Genomic DNA, 22,760 nt, shown 5'->3' with positions numbered 1-22,760 from the left:
TGCGCGATCGTTTTTATTCAAGTTGCGATCACAAAACGTGAACCTTGTTAACGTGAACCTCGTTAACGTGAACCTCGTTAACGTGAACCTCGGTAACGTGAACCTCGTTAACGCAGCAGCAGCAGGCAGCAGGGCCTGGAGACGGACAAGCCCGGCGCGAGGGTCAATCTGGAATCTCGAGCTCGCCTGAGGCTACGCCGCCTCAATCCTAGAAACTGGCGCACGGGAACCAGGCTGGGTTCAGGGTCAGCGGCTGGGCTCGGGCACGGCTCTAGCCTCGTCCGGCCTCGTGTTAGCCCAGCGGTCAGGGTTCAGGCTAGGAATGGGGTCATTCACTCTAAGCTGGTTTAGCCTCGCTTTGGTCGGGGCTAAAACTCGGTTATAGCCACGACCCAGTTCGACTCGTGTGGGACCGAGTTTTGGTAAGGGGGGGGGGGTTAGCATCAGGAAAATGGTTTTTCAAAACCCTAAGCTGGTTTAGCCCCGGGTATGCTGGGAAGAGGGCTAGTTGTAGCCCTGGCCAGGTCTATCCGAGTATTAGGTGGGGTCACATTGACAGAGAAGTTAGCACCGGGGCTGTTTATAGTCGAATCGGACCCACGTTAACATCGGTCAAAGTTTGACCGAGGGCGAATGATAATTTATAGCAATAACCCAGATTAGCCTCACGTCGGGTTGACCTGGGGTTCGACTCCGAGCCAGGGCCCACAGCCACAATCCCTGACCCCGGCCTGGCCTCGTGTCGGGAGACACGAAGGGGGCAGAGCGAGAAGCCAGGTTCATCCTCGGCACACATCGGCACAGTGGGATACCGAAGACCCTCCCCGCCACCGCCGCCACTGCCGGGGACCCCTACACGGGGGGGCGGGATACGAGACCACAACCCCCCCCCCCGCTCCAACCGAAAAATAAACAGACGGCAAAGGACCGGTGGCATCGTCACCGGTGACCGTGAAGGGATCTCCGAGCGAGGGTCTGCGTTGGCCGTCGACTAGAAACCACGCCGAGACGACGCAAGTGGGGAGGGGAGGGTTGCCGCTGGCAAGGCAGCGGCGCGGGGCCCACGGGTTAGGCCACGAGATGCGTTTACAAAACAACGGATCCGGTTAAAAACCACGCGGGCGACGGCGGTGGTGACGCTGATATTTAAAACGGTTTTGAGAACTTTAAAATAAAAAAAGGAAGAGTTCCTGCTGGTTCGGGACCCGCATGCACACTGCTTCCCCTAGGCACTGTGGGTTTATATTGGTCTTTGTGTTTACTGCTGCCGCCGCTGCCGCCGCCACCACCGCCTCTGCCACCAGCAGCCATGCTCAATCCACTGCTGCTGGATTTCTGGCCAAGCCACGCTTATTCCGGTGAGTGTGCCCGACGTGCTCCTAAGGACGTGCATCGTCGCGATTGAAATAAATAAAAACGCCTCTCTTCGCGGGTGGCCGTGGTCAGGAGAAGTTGTGCGGAGCCGCTCATTTTCAACACCCCACCCCTCCCTCTTCAACCCGTCCCTTAACGGGGCGGCCAAGACGCTTGAAAAACCGAGCTCCCGACAACAAGGCCGAGAGTCCTTGGTGAGCCAGGGAGGCCCCTAATGGAGGTGCCCCTCCCAATGTGCAAAGCCTATCGGGGGAACGCTCAAGAGCTCAAAGGAACGGCACGGTACGTCGGCTACAATCACAATAAAAGAAATGGTAATAACAACAACAACCGCAATAAACACAATCGTGTTCGTGTTTTTCGCTCGCTGCGGTAAAAACCTGGAGCCGGGTCGGTCGAGCGAGGGGGCAGCAGCCGCGGCGACGCTGGGCCCTGCCTCGACACCCCGACAGCGAGGCACGGGAAATGAATGCTGGACAGGAAATTTTGGCACAAGTTCACCCGGCTGCCTGACTCTGTCTGCCTGGTGGACAGCACCTGACGGGGGGCGGGGTGGGGGTGTGCGCGAGGGGGCGGGGAGGGGGGTGCACGGTTGGGGGCGTGAACACAATTCGAGGTTTTCGGTGTAAAATCCCGGCGCCACCGCAACCCGTCATCGAGAACGATCTACGGCGTGAGAGCGCCTCACCCTGCCCACAATGCCCCCCCCCCCTCTCCTCTTCCTCGCTTTGCAGGGGGAAAGGGACCGCGGAGCGACGCTCAAGATGCCCGTCCGCCCCCGCTGACACGTGACCACGTTAACCACCGTGAGCGGCCAATCGGGATTGAGCGGGGTCCTCGCGCCGGTGACGTGTCGCCCGCGGTCCGGGTGGCCCGGTGAGGCCGGGCACCGCTCTCCCAGGGAGGAGGAGAAGGGGGAGGAGGTGGGTTGGGGGGGAGGGTGGCACGAGTGGGGGGGCGGGGGGGGGGCTGCTCAGGAGGAAATGGCGTCGCGCACACGCGACTGCAGAGCGTCGCACGTCTTCTTGGCATCGCCCAGCAGCATGGAGGTGTTGGGTTTGTAGAAGATGGGGTTGTCCACGGCGGCGTAGCCGACGCCCAGCGACCGCTTCATCACGATCACCTGCACACGCCATCAGGGAAGGGCGGCCGTGCAGGTTGTCCCGGCGGCGAGGACCGGCGTCGGCAACGAGCCGTGGCGACCGTGTTGGCGGTGGAGTCTTGTGCCGGCGGTGACGGGGGGGCGCTCGCGTTTTTATGGAAGTGTCACGTGTCTGTAACTTTGATTACATTGAACTATGAACGGATTTATTAAGTAATTTGTCCGAGCCAACCTTTGTAACAGGACATTTTATTTAACACCGATTTGTGTTTGTGCATGGTTTTAGATTTTTTTTGTTAATGCAATGCGGTTGCTTTTGCCCTACTTCATCGCTGTGGACGTGTTTTTACGCTCTAATTTTGGTGATTTTGGTGATCCAAATCACTGACTGAGACTTAGCCTGGTCTCTGCCCCCTTGGTTAAACAAAATCAACGACTGCACCCTAACCCAGAAACGGGGTCCGGTGTTGTATCATTGATGGCCATGTCAGTATTGACGCTCTTGATGGATTCAAAACCAATTTATTTCGAGATGCTTTTTGTGTGTTTGTTGTTCTTCCCCCGCACCTCCGATTAGCGCGGTTAGCTACGTACGGTGCGAAAGAAGTTCAACGTACCATAAATATTGACACTCGGTCTAAACGTTCAGTATTCATGCATACATGTGTAAGCGTTGCTGCGCTAACTGTCGGTATTGGGTGGTTGGGGTGGTGACACGATGTGGTGGCAACGAGCACCACCAGCAGGTGGTGGTGGTGACGCTGTGGAGGGGGGCTGCGGGCCGTGCGGTTACCGTACCTGCTTGGCTTTCCACACCTCCAGCACGGGCATGCCGGCGATGATGGAGTTGGGGTCTTCCTGCGCCGCCGAGTTGACGGTGTCGTTGGCGCCGATCACCAGCACCAGGTCCGTTTCTGCGCGTTAGTGAAGACCGCTGTTAGCGAGCACTCGTTCAGGCCGGCACGGCACGTGAAAGGGGGTGTCGTGGACCCGCGTATGTGTGTGTGTACACGCGTGTGTGTGTGTACGCATCTGTGTGTACGCGTGTGTGTTCTGTAGTGCAGTGGTTAGCGCGCTGCGCTATGAATCTAGGGACATGGGTTCGATTCTGCTCACGGCCAACACCAGTGACGATATTTGAACCGGTCCTGGGCCTCCTCTAGGTCGACAAATGAATACCTGATGCGATGTGTAAACATCACCACTTGGGAGGCAAAGGCGACCGGGCGTGGTGTTGGCCACCCACCCCCTCGTGTGCCATGCCGGCCTTCAGAGGTGCTCACTAACAGCACTTGCCCCGAAATTCTGTTAAGGCTATACAGGGGATATTTGTCTTTGTGTGCATGCATGTGTGTATGCGTCTGTGTGTTCGCGTGTGTGTGTACGTGCGTGTAAGTGTGAGCGTGTAAGTGCGTGCGTGTACGCGCGTGGATGCACGTGTGTGTACGCGTGTGTGTATAAACGGGTACATGTGTGTGTATGCGTTTGTGTATGCGCGTGTGTGTACAGATTTGCTGAGCATTTCTGTGAGGTCCTGGGGGAGGGGAAATCCCTCAGCCGGGAAAACATCGTGGGACAAAGTGGGGATGACCCTGCTGAGGCTGCGGTGCCTCAAATATTGTAAGAAGGAGTCACCCCCTGTGAGTGACTAGCTGAGGTGCCATCTGTTGAGGAAGTACTGAAGGCGATCCAGAGTCTGAGACCAGGAAAGGCACCGGGCAGAGATGATCTCCCAAGCGAAATGCTATGGGAGGGTGGCGTTTGTGCACAGACTGCCCTACATGACATCATTATAACAGTCTAGACCACTGGACGGGTTCCACGGGATTGGAAGGATGCCCTGGTGGTCGCCCTCTTTAAGAAGGGGGACTGCATAGACTCTAACAACTACCGTGGCATCTCACTCCTCAGTGTGCCGGGAAAGATCCTGGCAAAGATTATTCAACATCGCCTTGCCAGGCACGCTGAGGAGAGGCTTGCGGAGCCCCAAGAAAGGGCGGTCCTACACAGATGCCATATTTTATGTCCGTCTGCTACAGCAGAGGTGTAGGGAATTCCAACCAGACCTATATCTCTGCTTTATTGACCTGGTCAAGGCCTATGATACTATCAGTAGGCCTGGGCTCTGGGTTGTTCTTCATGCTTTCAGAGTCCCTAACCCTCGGCTCATGATCATTAAAAACCTTCATGATGTTGAGCGGGCCCCGGGAAAACTATGTGGCTGGGAGTCAGAGCCATTCCCTGTTCACCTTGGGGTGTGACAGAGATGTCCTCTGGCTCCCACATTATTTAACATCTATTTCGAACACGTAGTTCGTGAAGCCTTCGATGGCTGTACCGGAGGAATTTCCAGCTGGTACAGATACAATGGGAGGCTGATCGATGCCCGGGTGCGGTCAAGGGATGGCTCCCTATTGGTCAACCATGTTACGTATGCCGATGATCTGGTAATTACTGCTCACTCACAGGAGGCGTTTGAGGTGCTGCTGCTGAACCTGGAGCTTGCCACTAAGAGGTGGGGCCTTACCAACAGCCCCACCAAAACTGCCTGGGTATGTTGTACCATCGGACACTCCACCCCCACAACTCCCAATTGGTGATGGGGCAATTGTGGAGAGAGTGGAGAGTTTCCCATATCTGGGCAGTGTGCTCATGACCGGCTTCGTTTGACAGCAGAGGTCTCACTCCGAATCAGTCGAGCGGCATTATATTTTAATCGGTTGCGTAACGCTGTGTGGAAGCTATCTGGTCTGTCGCTCCGCACGAAGCTTCAGGTCTTCTCAGCCATGGTCATTCCCTCCCTTCTCTACGCTTGCAAAACGTGGACCCCCCTAATGGAACAACTTCGCCGGTTAGAAACATTCAGGCTGGCCTGCCTACAATCCATCCTGGGTTTAACCAGGCTGGATTGTGTGAGCTCACAAATCCTTGAAAGATCTGGACAAAGTCCCATCGGTAAGCTCCTCTGGCAAGCAAGGCTACATGCCCAGCCACAGCATGCATAAACAGCTTTTGTTCGGCCAGATAGAGGGGGCTAAACGGGCGCGGCACGGGCTAGAGATGGAGTGATGTGGTACAGGAGGATGTGGAGCTGAGTGGACTTGCCGATGACTGGTACCAACGGTGTCAAGATCGGCCTCTGTGGAGGAGGCTCGTAAAGGACGCTACTGGGCAGTTGGAGGCAGTCGCCCTCCAACAACAACGGAGGGCGGAGGAGCGACGCTCACAACAACGAGCGGAGCGCCGGGTAGCTGAAGCACAGCAAGTTGGCACAGTAGGGGGCACAGGTGGTGCATCAGCCAGTCATCTCAGTCAGTCGACCTGTGGCACCTGGGTCTGCCCCGTGACCTCGTACACATCGCCTGGCACAAGTGTCATGGTGACGTCACCGCCACTTAGTGGCGAATGGCGGTTGTTGTTGTTGCGTGTACGAGCGTGCGCGTACGTGGGAAGTCGTCGTTGATCTCGTCCATCTCGAGCACCATGTCGTAGGGGACGCCGGCCTCGGCCAGCAGCACGTTGAGCTGTCCGGGCATGCGGCCCGCCACCGGGTGGATGCCAAACCTGGCGGAACAGCGCAGAGTTACACGGCGGTGTCACGGTGAGACAAGTCGCGGTATATCCCGGTGTGACACGTCGCGGTGTACCTCGGTATTGGGTGGGCGAACGGGCAAGTGGGCGAGCGGATGATTGGGTGAGCGAGTGGGCGGCCGAGTGCGTGAGCCTCTTACCGGACGTTCTTTCCGCTATCCTTTAGCATCTTCACGAGGTCGGCGATCGGGTACTGCGCCTTAGCAGCGCACAGGCCATAGCCTGCACGGGCACACGAGCAACACACATCAACATCACCACCACCATCCTCATCATCATTACCACCACCACCACCACCATCTTCATCATCACCTCCATCCTCATCAGCATCATGGGGCGGTGATGTTGCCCAACGGAGGCACGTTCCCCGCTTGTTGCAGAGGCTCGGGGTTCCAAGCCGGCAGGCCACCCTGGTTATATTGAAAGTGGATGTTAAGGATGCCCTGACATCGTTCGACACGGAATTCTGTGCCGGCGTCAAGGTCCAAATTTTCCAAAAATCACAAGGGCCAATTACTGAAAGAAGATCAAACAAAGATCCCCCGTATAGCCTTAACAGACAGTTGGGGCAAGTGCTGTTAGCGAGCACCGATGAAAGCCAGAACGGCACTCGAGGGGGTGGGTGGCCGACATCACACCGGGCCACCTTTGTCTCCCTCGTGGCGATGTTTTTACACACCAGGTACTAATTTAAGGCTGATTCGACCTAGGGGAGGCACAAGACCGGTTCAGATAATGATCACTGGTGTCGACTGTGAGCAGGAAACGAACCCGGGTAGCCAGGTTTGTAGCGCATCGTGCTCACTCGCTACAATACCCGCTATTGCAGCGGGTATTGTAGCGGGTCAGCCTCCACGCGCGGGCGGGGGAGAGGCCTCGTACCGGGCGTGATGATGATGTTGTTGGCCTCCTTGATGAGATCCACGGCCTGCTCGAGGTTCACCTCCGTGTGGACGCCCGTGATCTCCATCGGCTTCCCGCCCGCTGTCGCCGACGTTCCGAACCCGCCCAAGATCACGTTCGCCAGCGAGCGGTTCATCGCCTGGGCCGGGGCGGGGGGGGGGAGGCGGAGTGCGGGGGGGCACATGTTACCCCCGGCAACGGCGACGTCTACGTCACGCCGAACGGTGCGAGCGGGGGGGAGCTGGTACTCCCGCCGCGTCGCCGCACGGGAGGTGGCATCGTGGGAGATGGCCACGGGCACCGGCGGCGATCGCGAGAAAAGATCCAGTTTGGGTGTCCGTCGTGAATGGTCAAGGCTGAGCGAGCGGGGAAACGAGCGAGAGGGCGGTGCAGGCGAGCAGGCGAGCGGGGGCTACTCACCACACACATGATGTAGGAGAGGATGGCGCCCGAGGAGCCGATGAGGGCCCCCACGATGGTGAGGAGGTTGTTGTTGAGGAGGAAGCCCTCGGCGCATAGAGCCCAACCCGAGTACGAGTTGAGCACCGTGATCACCACCGGCATGTCCGCCCCGCCGATGGCGGCTGTCAAGGTCACGCCCTGTGCGTGGGGTGAGGTGGGGGGGGCGGCAAGGTCAGAGGGCAAAAGGTCAGCGGTAATGTGAAGGGGGTGGGGGTGCAATCGAAATCAAGTTCTGCAAATAATCTATCTACGTATGGATGTATGTTGAACATCTTTCATAGCCAAACGTGCTAATCGGAGGTGCTGGGAAGGACAACAAACTAAATACAAAAAGCAGTTCTAAAGAAATTCGTTTTCGATCTAGAATCCACTCCGTTGTTAGAACGTCGACTGGACACGATGCGTCAACGGGACACGCGATGCCCCGTTCCTCAGTGAACGACGCGCTGCAAGGACCTGAAATTTACAAAATATCTAAACGTAAAGTTTAATTCCAGAACAAAGCGTGCACAGGACACCACCAACTGACACACAAATAACACGCATTGAACGTTGTGTTCACGAATGCCAAGCCAGAGTTACGACCTCATGATTGAAACATAAGCGCAAAGCATATTCATAAATACACAATACAATCAAAGTGATAGTCATAAATACATCATGGGTTCGTAAATACACAACAGGTTGGGGAGTAGGATACTGGGAAAATTCACTCTACTCCACATTAATAAATACACAACAGCTGCAAGCACAATGAATACTGCATGGAGAACTGCGTTCATAAATACACCATACGTTCATTCATACGGAACACTTTATTCATAAATAGGCAGTTCATTCGCCCACACTCGCTCATGAATAGGTAAAGACAAAGATCGTTCCTCTCCGCGTGGCCTTTAACAGATTGTTGGAGTAGGAACTCTTTTCCAGCACCGATAAAGGCCGGCAAGGCAGAGGGGGGTGGTGTGGCCAATTCCATGCTCCCTGCCGCCTTTGTATCCCCCAATGCTGATATTCACACACTGTACCAAGTAGTCATTTGAGGCCGAGTCGAGCTAGTCGACTAACGTGTGGAGGGCTAACGTGTGGAGGGTAAGGGTGGTGGGTGGAGTTGGCGGGGAGGGGGGGCGGCAGTGATAGGAAGGGGAGCGGCCGGCGCCCACCATGATGGCGGAGAGGGCGGACACGGTGCCCAGGCAGGTGAGGCCCGTGGCGTAGCTGGGGTCCAGCATGAAGGGCACCAGGGTGCCCACGCTCGCCGCCATCAGCGTGGCGTTGAGGACGTGCCGGCCGGGCAGCAGCAGCGGGGCCGAGTTCAGCACGCCTGGCATGTGCAAGCAAAACACAAACAACAACAACAGTAAAGTTCACTTTTAAGGCTGCACCGCCGCCACCGCCGCAGCAGTGACGGAGTGACTCAGAGGTACGAGGAAGAACCACAAAAGAGTGGGCCAGGCAGCCAAGTGAGCCGGTGCCAACATTTGCTAAAGCTCTGAGGCGCTCTATATTGAGGTGTTATCAGCCAATTAATGAGCGTTTACATGTGAAAGAAAACTGGAGCACTCTGTGAAAACCCACAAATGCGAAGGGGATACACTCCATCCCATATGGACGGAATAGGTGGAGTCCATATTTTTGCTGTACTGCCTTCTTCTGGCCAAGCCAGGGTATGGGCACGTCCCCATAAGATCCGTACATACGCACACATACATACACGCACACACAAGCCGATTCTATTGCAAATTCTTTCTTGAAGGAACATTTTCCAGACTCAACCGCGCTTCGTGTGTGTGCACATGCGTATACACACATGTACACATAGCCTGGCACAAGCGCCGTGGTGACGTCACCGCTACTTAGTGGCGAATGGCGGTTGTTGCTGTTGTTATCGATGGGTGCACGTCACGGAACTGTCCCATGACCCTCCTGATAGGCGAGCCTTCCTACACTTCGCGTGGCCCTAAAGCGCACCCATCCTTGCGTAAACTCGGACCAGTCGGGGACCGAGCAAGCCGGCGATCGGGCAGGAGTTTCACGGCGCGTGGACGCACCCTGCAGCTTGCCGTACGCCACGAGGGAGCCGCTGAAGGTGACGCCACCGATGTAGGTGCCCAGGTAGGCGACGGACTTGATGAGGCCGGCGGCCGGGTCGGTGGCGAGGTGCGGGTACTCGATCATGTACTCCGCCACGCACGTCAGCATCGCCGCCAGCCCCACCAGGCTGTGGAACGCGGCCACCAGCTGCGGCAGGTCCGAGATCTGGATGCGCTTGGCGATGGTCAGGCCTGGGGGTTTCCGCGTAGAAGAGGAGAAGGAGGCGGAAGGAGGAGGACAAGGAGAGAGAAGAGTGGGAGGGAGGAGGAAGGTGGGGCAGGCGGCGAGGAAGTGGGAGGGATGAGACGGTAAGCCGGAAGAGAGAGGTGAAAGTGGCATCGGGAGAGGGGAGGCACCACGCAGGGATGGGTGAGGGCGTGAGATTGTGGGAGAGGAAGAGGGGGATGAAAAGGAGGGAAGAGGAGAAGAGGGGAAAGGAAGAGACACGAAATTATGGGACCGGTTAGGATGCAAATAAAAGTGAGAATGCCGCTGAGATCTGAGGTTCAATCAGGATATCGACACCCGTGATTAAAATAGGTTCTCGAGTGTAGCAAGTTACATTTTTTTAAATTTAAAATCTTATTTGCAAGCGTATCCAGGGTGTTGACTGACACTTGCACAGTGCAACCGACGATGCCATCCGTGCGCTCACAACCAAAGTCAACTTGGGTCGTCGCTCGAATCGGCCGATTCCAGCTACCGCGCAGTTGCACGGGGAGGCGGCACCACCGCCGTCACCGCCGTCACCGCCGGGCGCTGACACGACGATGCGACTGGCGGCATCTTACAACTTGAGAACCACGACGAGCACACGAGGATGAGTCCCCACTCACCCGCCCCGGTGTGGTGTACAGCTGCTGGGGGGGGGGGGTGGGGGGTGGGGGAGGGGCGGGGCGGCCTACGGCGTGCCACCGAAGCGAGCCGCGTTGCAGGGAGACGCGGTCACGGGCGCGCCAGCTCACCGGCGGTGCCCCCGAGCGCCATCGCGCCCGACATCTGCGCCAGCAGCTCGGGCGAGGGGTGCAGGTAGCCCAGCGTGGCAGCGAGGCCGCTGGCGACGCCGATCATGCCCAGCGTGTTGCCCAGGCGCGACGTGCGCTGCGTCGACAGCCCCGCCAGCGCTCCCACGCAGCACAGGCCCGAGCCCAAGAACATCATCTGGGGGGTGAGCGAACACAAAAACATACACGCACGCACAAACAGTCAGCAACACGGCCTCTTACGCAGCACACCGGATACTTATTTGAGGCCGAGTCGACCTAGGGGAGGACCGGTTTGGATAATTGTCACTGGTGTTGGTGGCCGTGAGTGGGCAATCGAACTCGGGTCGCCGGGTTCGTAGCGCAACACGCCAACCGCTACGCTAGGTGGCCACAAAGACAAAGATCCCCTGTATAGCCTTAAGTGCTGTTCGCGAGCACCTATGAAGGTGGCCACCCACACCCAAACAACAACAACAACCGTCATTTGCCACTAAGTGGTGGTGACGTCACCACGGCGCTTGTGCCAGGCTATGTGCACTTCAAGGCCATGTGAAGTGTCGGATTTAAAGCACGAAATAAATCATGAATTAAATCACACCCATACAAAGACAAAGATCCCCTGTATAGCCCAAACAGACTTTTGGGGCAAGTGCTGTTAGCGAGGAGCACTTACGAAGGCCGGCACAGTATACGAGCACAAAGATCCCCCGTATATGCTTTACAGACTGTTGGGGCAAGTGCTGTTAGTGGACACCTAGGAAGGCCGGCACGGCACATGAGGGGGTGGGTGGCCAATACCACACCCGGCCGCCTTTGTCTCCCTAGTGGCAATGTTTTTACACACCGCACTAAGTACTCATTTGAGGCTGAGTCGACCTAGGGAAGCCTTAGGACCAGTTCAGTTAATCGCACACACACACAGGCAGACAGACGCACACACAGACGCAGGCAGACGCGCACACACACAGGCAGACAGACGCACACACAGACGCAGGCAGACGCGCACACACACAGGCAGACAGACGCACACACACACAGGCAGACAGACGCGCACACACACAGGCAGACAGACGCACACACACACACACAGGCAGACGCACACACACACAGGCAGACAGACGCGCACACACACGGACGGACGCTGGGGCGCGTCACACCTGCTCGATGTGGTAGCCGCCGTGCAGCGCGGCTGCGTAGCCCCCAACCATGGTGGCTGCGGGCAGCAGGTAGAGATAGTTGTGCTCAGGGGGGTCTGTCGGACGCTTGAACATGTCCAGCATCCTCTGCGTAACAAGGAAGCCGCCTGCATGGGGGGTAGTGGATTTGGGGGGGTGGGGGGAGGACCGGAATGCAAGGGAGATTTTAACTTGCGTAATCGCTCTCATCGCGTCGCTACCACGGTTCCAGTTAGGCCTCGGCAAGGTAAGGTAAAAGGTAAAAACAACGAGCCTACTTTTACCCTACCTTTTACCCTGACCCCATACAAATTACCCGCTTACAGGGTAATTACTGGGGTGCTACTATACATGAACACGGTTTCTAACAGGTAAATGCTATTCATAATAAAGGTTTTTTTGGGTTAGATCGCGTTTATTTATAAATGTGTCGTAACCCTCCACCACCCGACACGGCCAATCAGCAAAAAAAGTGTCACGTTGACAAAAGACAAATAATTCACTACTTCAGCCCACCGGTGTGTTGAAGAGTTAATCCACATTTACAGTTTGAGTACGACGTTTCGCTGGTAAATACACAGAAGGTGTATATCGGATTAATTGTTCATGTGGCAGCTGCTACATTGGGCATACGGGACGTAACATCAGCGTAAGACTAAAAGAACATCAGAGAAATATTTAATTATCTCAAACACAACTGTCGGCAGTGGCAGAACATGCTTGTCAACAAGGACACTCAATTGATTTTGACAATGTTGCAGTGGTGTGTAAAACTAATTATTACTGGCAAAGACTAATTAGAGAATCCATTGAAATTGAGAGGAACAAGAATAACTTTAATCGCTCTGACAGCTACCGGCTTAGTGCGGCCTGGAAGCGAATTATTAAATAATACACATTACATTTAAAGAATTACTAATCTACAACTCATTACAAATCATAACCAATGACTGATTACTAATCGATTATATAATTACAATACCCCCCCCCTCCGCCTCTAATCACTGCACCTGATATGAGTTAAGTGTTGACGTCACCCTGCTGCTCTATATAAAAAACGGGAGCAAGCGAGGGCTTTACCATTCTGGCGAATTGCCCGATGATGCTGGATGTATTTACCAGCGAAACGTCGTACTCAAACTGTAAATGTGGATTAACTCTTCAACACACCGGTGGGCTGAAGTAGTGAATTATTTGTCTTTTGTCAACGTGACACTTTTTTTGCTGATTGGCCGTGTCGGGTGGTGGAGGGTTACGACACATTTATAAATAAACGCGATCTAACCCAAAAAAACCTTTATTATGAATAATATTGGTCGCGAAAGCCTACATGTTAAACTGAGGTAAATGCTAGGCAGAACGCTTTATTCATCTAGAATATTCTCGATGATTCCAATAAAAAATGGAGGCCACGGACTGCGCCACGGAGCTTTTAGCGAGCGGTAAACAAGGTGAGTACCGGGTAATACTTCGCGCTACCTTTACCCTACTCTTTACCCTACTCTTTACCCTACTCTTTACCCTACTCTTTACCCTACTCTTTACCCTACTCTTTACCCTACTCTTTACCCTACTCTTTACCCTACTCTTTACCCTACTCTTTACCTTACTCTTTACCCTACTCTTTACCCTACTCTTTACCCTACTCTTTACCCTACTCTTTACCCTACTCTTTACCCTACTCTTTACCCTACTCTTTACCTTACCCCTCGGCATGTCGACACCTTTACCCTTTACCTGGACCCTTTTACCCGGTAAAAAAGGTAAATTACTTTACCTTGCCGAGGCCTAGTTCCAGTTCCCGTGAACTCCCCTCGTCATTTTGTCTCAACCGCAGCCACTACACTGCAGGTCACAACAACTCACTTGCGCTCACCCACCCACCCCCACACTCACCAATCCACCTCACTCATTCACCAATGTAACCCACTCCTCGCCAACCCACCCACTCACCACCACAGCAAGTCAGCTCACTTCTCTCTTTCTGCTTTTTCTCTCGCACGGCTCCACTCTGGAATTCCCTCTCCCGTCATCGTCTCCCCCCCCCCCCCGCCCGCACCACCAAAGCTCTCACAAAATGAATCTTGCACTATTTAAATAAAACACGTTTATAACTCTTATCTCTCACAACTTTGATCGCGCTGTTTGTATGCGCCTATGGACCTGTGCTCCACAACTGCTTTGAGGGATGAAATATGAGAAATAGTAAGATAAGAAACGTCACATTTCCAAGTAAGAAAGCAAGTGCCCTTGGGCCGCACGTGCCGCTGGACGCGACAATAGGCTGGTGATGGACAAGGCTGGCGATGGAGTGGCAGCAAAAGGAGAGAGCACGTCCCAGCGGATGACCACTGAGGAGATGGAGCGATTGGATCAGTTCGTGCGCAGGAGTGGTATGGATGGGAGTGACAGTGGAGCCGGGAGAAACTGCGACAGCGTGGGGAGGCCTTCATCCAGCAGTGGATAAATGGCTGCTGTAACAGGTGAGCGAGATATACCACGTGCGTTAGAAACCCTGACGTAAAGGCTTTCCAAAACGTTGACCGTGGGCGGTGATGGGAGTTGACGACTGTACAATGTTGATGTGATGGCGGCGATGGGAGGTGATGACGTTGCGCGACGTTGTGCCGGAGATGTTGATAGAGGGTGGTGTTCGTGCCATGTTGATGTCATCACGGTACCGGCGATGTTGATGGAGGAGATGAAGGCTGCGAGCAGCGCTAGCGTCTGAGGGGTCCCGCTTGGCAGGAGCCCCCCACCCATCAGCATCAGACCCCCAACGGCCGTCAAACCTGCACACATCGGGGGGGAACGAGGGGGGTAGGGGGGCACAAGGGGGGAAGGGGGGCACAAGGATAGGTACTGCACTCTCCACGACCTCACATACTGCCTGAAGAGTACACTGTTCTCCTGGTTGGCGTCATCTTAGGGTCAGGCTTAGCATTAGGGTCACGGTTAGATTAGGGAAAGGTTCAAGTCAGGTTAGGATTATGGTCAGGTTCGGATCAGTCAGGTTAGGGTCAGGTTAGGATTAGGCTCATCAGGTTAGGGCCAGGTTTAGGTTAGGGGTGGGGGGGTTAGGGTTGGGATCAGGGTCGGATCACGGGGGCCTGGCGGGCGACCCCGTGCACTAGTCAGGCGGCCGGGAGAGGAAGTTGTCGTGGTCTGGGCGTGCGGGCGGACGGCGGTGCCGCCACTCACCGGAGATGGCGTTGGTGACGGACATGAGCGGCGAGTGCAGGGCGGGGGTGACGCCCCACACCGTGTGGTAGCCCACGATGCCGGCCAGCCCGAACGTCGTCACCATCTGGCTGAAGGCGGCGTTGGGCGCCAGCAGGCCCAGGCCCACAATGCCGCCCATACCTAGAGACGCACGCCGCCACCCTTCAGGCACGCTCGGCGTGGGGGACTCGGCGAGGGGTCGGGGCGGTGGGCGTGTGAAGCAGCGTGGAGTGGGCGGGAGGTGCGGCGGGCGCTGTGGCGTGCGAGTGTATAGCGGAGCAGGTCAATAGGGGCGAGGGTAGTTCCCGCGGTAGGCGTGCTGGAGGTGGTGTAGGGTGTGAGGATATTAACGGAGTGAGGAGTAGGTGTGGGGGTAGTTGTGGTGCTAGGTGCAGCGTGGGTGTAATGTGGTGTATTGATATATGTAGAAACTTATTTTACCAACCGAGCCAAACGGAGGTGTGGGGGACGGACAACAAACTAAACACAAAAAGAAGTTCTAAACAAATTAGTTTTCAATGTAGATTTGGTGTGGGTTTAGTGTGGGTGTGTTGTATGATCGTATAGTGCAGGGGAGATGGTGTGCCAGCGGTTGGGGGGGGGGGGTGTGGTATGGTGTGACTATGGGCGTAGTTGCATTTCAAACAACTGTGTAGTGTAATAAAGTATTAAAGCTTTCGTGACTGCATAAAAATACTCATTGGTTTTTTCGGTAAAGTCACGTATGTAGAAATACAATAAAATTATATTAAAACAAAAAACAATCACGACATTTCGATCACAACGCAAGCGATCTTCATCAGGTGAGTAACTGTGTAGTGTGTAGTGTGGTCATTGCTATGTTGTGGCGGCTCTGCAATGGTGTGAGCGTGGAGAGGTGGTGATTATTCTGTGGTGGCTACGCTGTGTTGAGGTGGCTAAGCTGTGCTGTGGATGCGCTACGATTATAACTGCACTGCGGTGTCTAAAGCTGCATTGCGGTTGGCTACGTTAGGGTTCGGGTGCGGTGATCCCGTGCGGCTCACCGCCTGTGAAGACGCCAGCCGATGAGAGCGTGCGCTGGAACGGGGTCGTGAGCGCGTCCTTCTCGGCCTGCAGCTCGGCCACCGTCTTGCGCTTCACGGGCGCGGAGACCACGGGGGCCGTCCGCGGCTTCGGAGCCGGGAACTTCGCTTTCCCGTCCTGTGCGGGACACAAGGGGCGGAGAGACAACGGGGGAACAGGGAGACACGGGAGACACAGAGAATTGAGAGGGCGGAGAAACACAGGCAACGGAAGACCACCAGGGGACATGAGACTGAGGTTTACAGTAAGATTAAAAGTTTGAAACAGGTTATGTAAAATCATGCGTACACATTGGCTCTCTGCTGAAGCCCTCTCGTTGTGGCCAGCAGCAGACCTCGACATTGGCATCTAGCTCTTCAACATATTGCTGCCATACGCAAGAATGGAACAGAATGTAACACCTTCCTACATGCGTTTGTCGAAGGAAGTTTTCAATTAATTTAATAAAAAAACCGGCAGCTTGCTGTTTTTTCGTTTCAAAGTTTTAGGCAACCTGGCCTTGATCAATTTGATGTGAAACTGTGGCCCGAAACTGTTGAACCTGGATGGCCGAGTCGATAGCACAGTGCGCAATCCCTAGAATTGTGCAGACGAGATAACCAATGCGACAACGCAAACGCGAGGCGCAAGGGGGGCCCCCCCTGCTTGCGGGGGAGAGAGAGAGAACTGTGGAGCCCAGGTGGTGAGAGTAAAAGTGGAGTACAGGCATGTGGGGGTGAGGGGTGAAGCACAGGTGGTGGAGCGACGGGCGTCGCGTGCGGCTGGTGGAGTGCGAGTGGTTGAGCGGTGAGCAGCGGAGCAACGGACGGTGGAACGCGCGCGCTCGATCGCCACGTGGCGGCGGCGGCGGGCAACTCATAGCGGTGAGCGGGATGGCGACTCGCCTGCATGACGACCGTGCCTCGCACGATGTGGTCGAGCGTGCCGTGGTCGAAGTCGTCCGTCAGGTTGTAGTGGAAGAACTCCTTGTCGGGGCTGATGCCGCGCAGCAGCTTGATGATGTTGTTGGAGTAGAGGTTGCTCGCCTGCGTCGCCATGCGGCTCGGCAGGTCCGTGTAGCCGATGTGGGTCACGCCCTGTGGTGGGGGGGGTGGGGGTCAAGGCAGGAGAAGGTCGTGGGGTCAAGAGTTGGGTACGAGAGGACGCATTGATTCGCCGATTCCCATTGAGTTCTTAAGTCCACGATATAACACCGAGTCGCGTATCCGCCCGCGTCCTTGTGCGTCCCTGTCCCCATACGTCGCCATGTATCCCCCAGCGTGTCCCCGGCGTGCCCCCAGCCCATCCCCCAGCTTGTCCCCGCACATCCCCGTCCCCATGCATTTCCTTGCGCGTCCCCCCAGCACGTCCCCCGTCCCGTGCGTGTCCCCGCATGTCACGAGTGTCCCCGTGCGTGTCCCCACATCCCCGTGCGTAACCCCACACGCGTCCCCACCAGCGCGTCACCTTGTGGACGGTGAGCTCTCCCGGCGTTATCGTCTCGATGTTGCCGCCGGCCTCGGCCGCCAGATCGACGACGACAGAGCCGTGTTTCATCGACTCGATCATGTCGCGCGTGATCAGCACGGGGGCCTTCTTACCTGCCGACACGACAACGGGACGGGCGCACGGCGGCAACCCGAGGTTTAAAGCCCACCTCCCCTCAATGACAACGTTATGATGGTCAAAATTAAACAAACTATTTGGTGATGCTGCATTGGCAGTGGTGCACAAGCACAACTAACAAACAACTCAACACGTTCGCCAACAACACTGTGGCCTTAAAACACGTTTTAATAAATATTATAATCCGCGACGTTTCGGGCAACGGACCATCACATGCTCTGAAGACGGGGATCTATTTGTCATATGGATAGGCTTCGCCACCTGACCATGTGAATGTGGAATTTCTTACAATTGGCTTTAGGGCTGTAAGCTGGGAATGGCTGCACCCCTCCCTCCGGACAGGGGCTGGTTTGGGTGGTGGTGGGGGGGGAGCGGGGGGGGTGGGTGGGCTTCGTGACTACGACCACAACAGCAATATAATCGTACACACATTGACTGAAGGTACTGAGTCACCCAAGGCATTAAGCAGTCTCCATACAAACGCAATAATAGATGATGTTTATTGTTATTCATGATCATGATCAATGGGCATATAGCCCGTAGGTGTCCACTGCACATTTTGCCATTTGAATCATTTTGCGGGACCCCAGGGTCCCGCAAAAATCAGGTCAATAAACAGCAACGCGCCGCCCAGACTCGCACCAACAAGCGCCAGCAGCAGCAGCAGGCGGCGATCGACACGATGGGCGCCACCCCACCGGCCAAACGCGAGCCCCGGGGGGCGTCCGCCGCAGTCACGCGCGGCGACAACGCCCTCAGGTCAGCCGTCGACCCTCAGCTTCTTTGCCAAGGCGAGCCCCGCCCCCCAGGCAGTGAATTTAACGTGTTTGTGTAATTTTTCAACTTTTTACAAAACTTAGTGCCCCGAGTAGCTCTCGACGAGGCCAATCGATTGACACTAGTTGTGTTGTCGGTAAGGCAACAAGACTCGTGTCGCTACACGGTTTTTCCCACCCCGGGGCAGCGATGGGACCCCGGGGTCTCGCCAATTGCTTCATTTGTTTCCACTTTCCTCTCTCTGTCTTGAGCCAAGATGCTCAAGTAGTGCAACAGAGTTGCTGGCACCAATCTCTCATGTTGTCATCAAGCCATTCTCTGTTCGGTCTTCCTCTATTTCCAGCTCCTTCTATTTTTCCAAGCAACACAATTTAAATGTTCCTGTTGTTTGTCCATCCGACATATGTTCAAAGAGTACTAGTTTCGTTCTCAGCATCAGGTATTATTCTATGTGCAACCTTCTTCTGACCTCTATGTTGGTCATTATGTGGGTCCGGCTTAGATTATTATTATCATTATTATAAAATAAATATTTTGGTCGCGTGTTTGGGCACCTGGGATGAGCGCAGTCGTGATGACGATATCCACGTCCTTGCACTGCTTGGCGAACAGCTTCATCTCGGCCTCGATGAACTCCTTGGACATGACCTTGGCGTAGCCGCCACCGCCGTCGCCCGACTCCTTCACGTCAACCTCCAGCGGCTCGGCACCCAGCGACTTGAACTGCTCCAGTGCCTCCACTCTAGCAGTACAAAGATAAAGATCCCCCGTGTAGCCTTCATAGACTGTTGGGGCAAATTCTATCAGCGAGCACCTATAAAGCCCGGCCGCCCTTGTCTCCTTAGTGGCAACGTTTACACACCGCACCAGGATATTCATTTGAGGCTGAGTAGATCTAGGAAAGGCCCAGCACCAGTTCAGATAATCGTCAGTGGCGTTGGCCGGGAGCGGGAATCAAACTCTTCATGCTGCAGCTCGCTAACCGCTAACTACCGCTCCCCACACAGTGACACACACAAAGACAGTGACACACAGACACGCACCACGCCCCCTGTCCGCACGCGGCGAAGTCGGGACGGGGACGGAAGCGAGCGGGGTGAGGAATCTCACCGGGTGTCGAAGCCACGCACGATGGCACCCATGGCCTTGGCGGCGCCGGCAGCAGCCAGGCCAGCCACGCCGCCACCGATGATAAGGACCTGCGAGGGACAGCACCACGCGGGGGTGGGGGGACGGGGGGGGCGGGGAGGGTAAACACGGGCACGTGTGGTTCGTATACAACTTGCGTGTGCACGATATGTATGTATGTAGAACTCCTTTTGTACCGTACGTAGTCAACCGTGCTAATTGGAGGGTTGGGGGAAGGACAACAAACTAGACGCAAAAATCAGTTCCAAAGAAATGATGAGGCTTCCTAATATCAGAAGGAAGAATGTTCCAGATGGCGGCAGAAGCGTGCATGCATCTATGTAAGCCAGGCGCACGTGCAGGAAACGCGTGCAGGTGTGCGTGCGTGTGTGCATGTAGATGTGTGTGTGAGTGTGCACGCACACAACAGCACCGCGGTGCTCTGTTTTTTTAGCCTCGGGGATGCGATGTCAATCTTCCCCCCCACCCCCCCCAACCAAGCCCGCCAATGGTTTTTCCCAAAGACCCCGTTATACGCGGGGCACAGGGCAACCTGACCACGTGATTCGAGGACACGCTGGACACAAGGTATGCATGCGGGTGCGTACGTGAGTATGCGGGTGAGTATGGGGGAGCGTTTGTGGGCGAGTTTGTGGGGAGCGGTAGTGTAGGGGTTAGCGTACTGCGCTGTAAACCCAGCAATCCCAGTTCGATTCCTGCTCATAGCCAATATCCGTGACGAATATATTAACCGGTCCTAGGCCTCCCCTAGGTCAACTCCGCCTCAAATGAGTACTTGGTGCAGTGTGTAAACATCGCCATTTGTGAGACAAAGGCGGCCGGAGTGGTGCTGGCCACCCACCACCTCATGTGCCGTGCCGGCCTTCATAGGTGCTCGGTAACAGCACTTTCCCCAACAGTCTGTTCAGGTTATACGGGGAATCTTTGTATTTGTATGCAGGCTGTGTATGGAGGTGCATAGGGGGAGCACCCACCTTGGCGGGCGGTACTTTCCCAGCAGCCGTGATCTGCCCGGTGAAGAATCGGCCAAAGTTGTTGGCAGCGAGAACCACAGCCTTGTACCTGGGGGTGGGGAGGCGGAGACGATTGATCAGTGGGAGTTTGCTCATACTCCTCTGCTGCCCCCATGGCCTGGAACTCCCTTTCCCCAGCCATGCGTGCTGTCGACTCCCTGCACCAGACAAGACTCTGTCCCAATCCAGGCTCAACACCTCCGCCCCTTTCTGCTTATAAAATAAACACGCCGCACTGTGCCTGCCCAGCGTCTCTGGAGACAGTTGGGGAGTAGACGCTATGTAAATACACATCGTTATGTGTGGCAGGGTTAGCGAGCGCCGCCGATTGCCAAGCCAGACATCGGAGTCATCCATTCATCGCGCATAGTCAGCGAAGGACCGTTGCGTCAAACGTGTGACCTCTTGCGACAGCATTCGTATAAACTGCTCTTGCTGCCATGCTGGTGTCTCGAGTGATTTGTTTGGCCCACGCATCACGGGGGCGACCACGAGGGCGACGCCATTCTTTTGAGTGTCGCGGTCCACTTCGAACGTCGACTGCCAACCGAAGTGTGAGATTTTACAGGAGCTTGCACGTGAAGTTGGGGGTAACGTGTCCAAAAAGTGACAGCCATCTCCCTCGAACTAAGCTCGCAGTCGCTAGGAGGCCAATCGCAGACTTAACGGTGACATTTCTGACGAACCATCGGATGGCAAAAAGGCGTTTTTGGCAATGTACGTGAAAGTACTGCAACTGAACCAGGTCAGCTTGAAGCAATGTCCAGGCCTCTGAGAGAGAGAGAGAAGACCTACGGCCAGATAGTGGGATGAGACTGTCAGGGGGGATCGTGGGGGTCGCCGCGTGTCTACTGTGCAGCGGCTGTGCTTTCTGGAGGGTAAAATGCGTATGGTGCAGTAACATCAACGGCCTCGGATAGGATGACAACTTGATTTTGATGTCTCTCTGCATTAGGCTATTGGTCTTGGTGAGGCTATACTGGAGATCACTGTTTCTCTACAGCATCTTCAGATGTGATCGCAGTCTAATGTCACGTAAATCCAAATGTATTTTTATTATTTAAGCTTGTTTATGCAGAAAAGCCTGACTGAGTCTTAAGACCCTTTTTGAAGAGGGTCCTGTCATGTTTTTGCATTAGTGGTGATATTATGTGCAGTCCCAATTGAAGAATTTGCAGTGTAGTTTATCAATATTGCGAAGTTTGACCATTACCAGAAACATTGTACTTTTTTTTTTCTAGCTATGGGAGGAAACCGGAGAACTCGGAGGAAAAGCATGCAGGACAGGGGGAGAACATACAATCTCCACTCACTCTGCAGAACAGGGGGAGAACATACAAACTCCACTCACTCACTGTGCAGAACAGGGGGAGATCACACAAACTCCACTCACTCACTCTGCAGAACAGGGGCAGAACACACAAACTCCACTCACGCTCAGTCTGTAGAACAAGGGGAGAACATACAAACTCTACACACACACTCTGTAGAACAGGGGGAGAACATACAAACCCCACTCACTCACTCTGTAGAACAGGGGGAGAACACACAAACTCCACTCACACACTCTGCAGGACAGGGGGAGAACATACAAACTCCACTCACACACTCTGCAGGACAGGGGGAGAACACACAAACTCCACTCACTCTCACTCTGTAGAACAGGGGGAGAACACACAAACTCCACTCACACACTGCAGGACAGGGGGAGAACACACAAACTCCACTCACACACTCTGCAGAACAGAGGGAGAACACATAAACTCCATTCACTCTCACTCTGTAGAACAGGGGGAGAACACACAAACTCCACTCACTCTCACTCTGTAGAACAGGGGGAGAACACACAAACTCCACACACACACTCTGTAGAACAGGGGGAGAACACACAAACTCCACACTCACACTCTGCAGAACAGGGGAGAACATACAAACTCCACTCACACACTCTGCAGGACAGGGGGAGAACACACAAACTCCACTCACACACTCTGCAGGACAGGGGGAGAACACAAACTCCACACAGAACCGCTCCCAAGTCGGGAAGTGAACCTGGGCGCTTGTTGCTGTGATGAGTTTCAACTGCGCCACCCTGCCGCCCGCATTTGTATCGTAACTGCACCAGCAAGGCTAGCGAGCAGGAATGAGCCGAATGTGACGTGAATGCACCCAACCGCGCGCGGCCCTCTCTGTTTAACGCAAACCAGCATCACCGCACGCGCGTACAATCTCTCCATCGTGG

The 22,760-nt window shown here is 55.1% G+C and overlaps 1 protein-coding gene across 2 annotated transcripts in view; it reads right to left on the bottom strand.

Moving 5' to 3' along the window:
• Window positions 1-22,760, bottom strand: part of NNT (nicotinamide nucleotide transhydrogenase) — a 33,949-nt gene continuing 11,189 nt past the window's right edge. For both annotated transcript variants that reach the window (XM_032953644.2, XM_032953643.2), the window contains exons 5-22: window positions 20,480-20,567; window positions 19,467-19,555; window positions 18,911-19,098; window positions 17,421-17,554; window positions 16,859-17,050; window positions 15,935-16,091; window positions 14,889-15,050; window positions 14,369-14,479; window positions 11,670-11,815; window positions 10,492-10,687; window positions 9,484-9,717; window positions 8,596-8,756; window positions 7,391-7,570; window positions 6,950-7,109; window positions 6,208-6,289; window positions 5,922-6,040; window positions 3,275-3,390; window positions 1-2,497 (exon numbers count right to left, since the gene is read on the bottom strand). In XM_032953644.2, the coding sequence (XP_032809535.1) occupies window positions 2,348-2,497; window positions 3,275-3,390; window positions 5,922-6,040; window positions 6,208-6,289; window positions 6,950-7,109; window positions 7,391-7,570; window positions 8,596-8,756; window positions 9,484-9,717; window positions 10,492-10,687; window positions 11,670-11,815; window positions 14,369-14,479; window positions 14,889-15,050; window positions 15,935-16,091; window positions 16,859-17,050; window positions 17,421-17,554; window positions 18,911-19,098; window positions 19,467-19,555; window positions 20,480-20,567 (2,665 nt within the window). In that variant the 3' untranslated portion in view covers window positions 1-2,347. The remainder of the gene's footprint in view (window positions 2,498-3,274; window positions 3,391-5,921; window positions 6,041-6,207; window positions 6,290-6,949; window positions 7,110-7,390; window positions 7,571-8,595; window positions 8,757-9,483; window positions 9,718-10,491; window positions 10,688-11,669; window positions 11,816-14,368; window positions 14,480-14,888; window positions 15,051-15,934; window positions 16,092-16,858; window positions 17,051-17,420; window positions 17,555-18,910; window positions 19,099-19,466; window positions 19,556-20,479; window positions 20,568-22,760) is intronic.

This window comes from Petromyzon marinus, chromosome 13 (assembly GCF_048934315.1).
Source record: "Petromyzon marinus isolate PM22_M1 ecotype Great Lakes invasive population chromosome 13, UKy_Petmar_22M1.pri1.0, whole genome shotgun sequence".
Taxonomy (NCBI): Eukaryota; Metazoa; Chordata; class Hyperoartia; order Petromyzontiformes; family Petromyzontidae; genus Petromyzon; species Petromyzon marinus.
The sequence above is the reverse complement of the archived record's forward strand: the minus strand, read 5'-3'. Positions and strand labels throughout refer to the sequence as shown.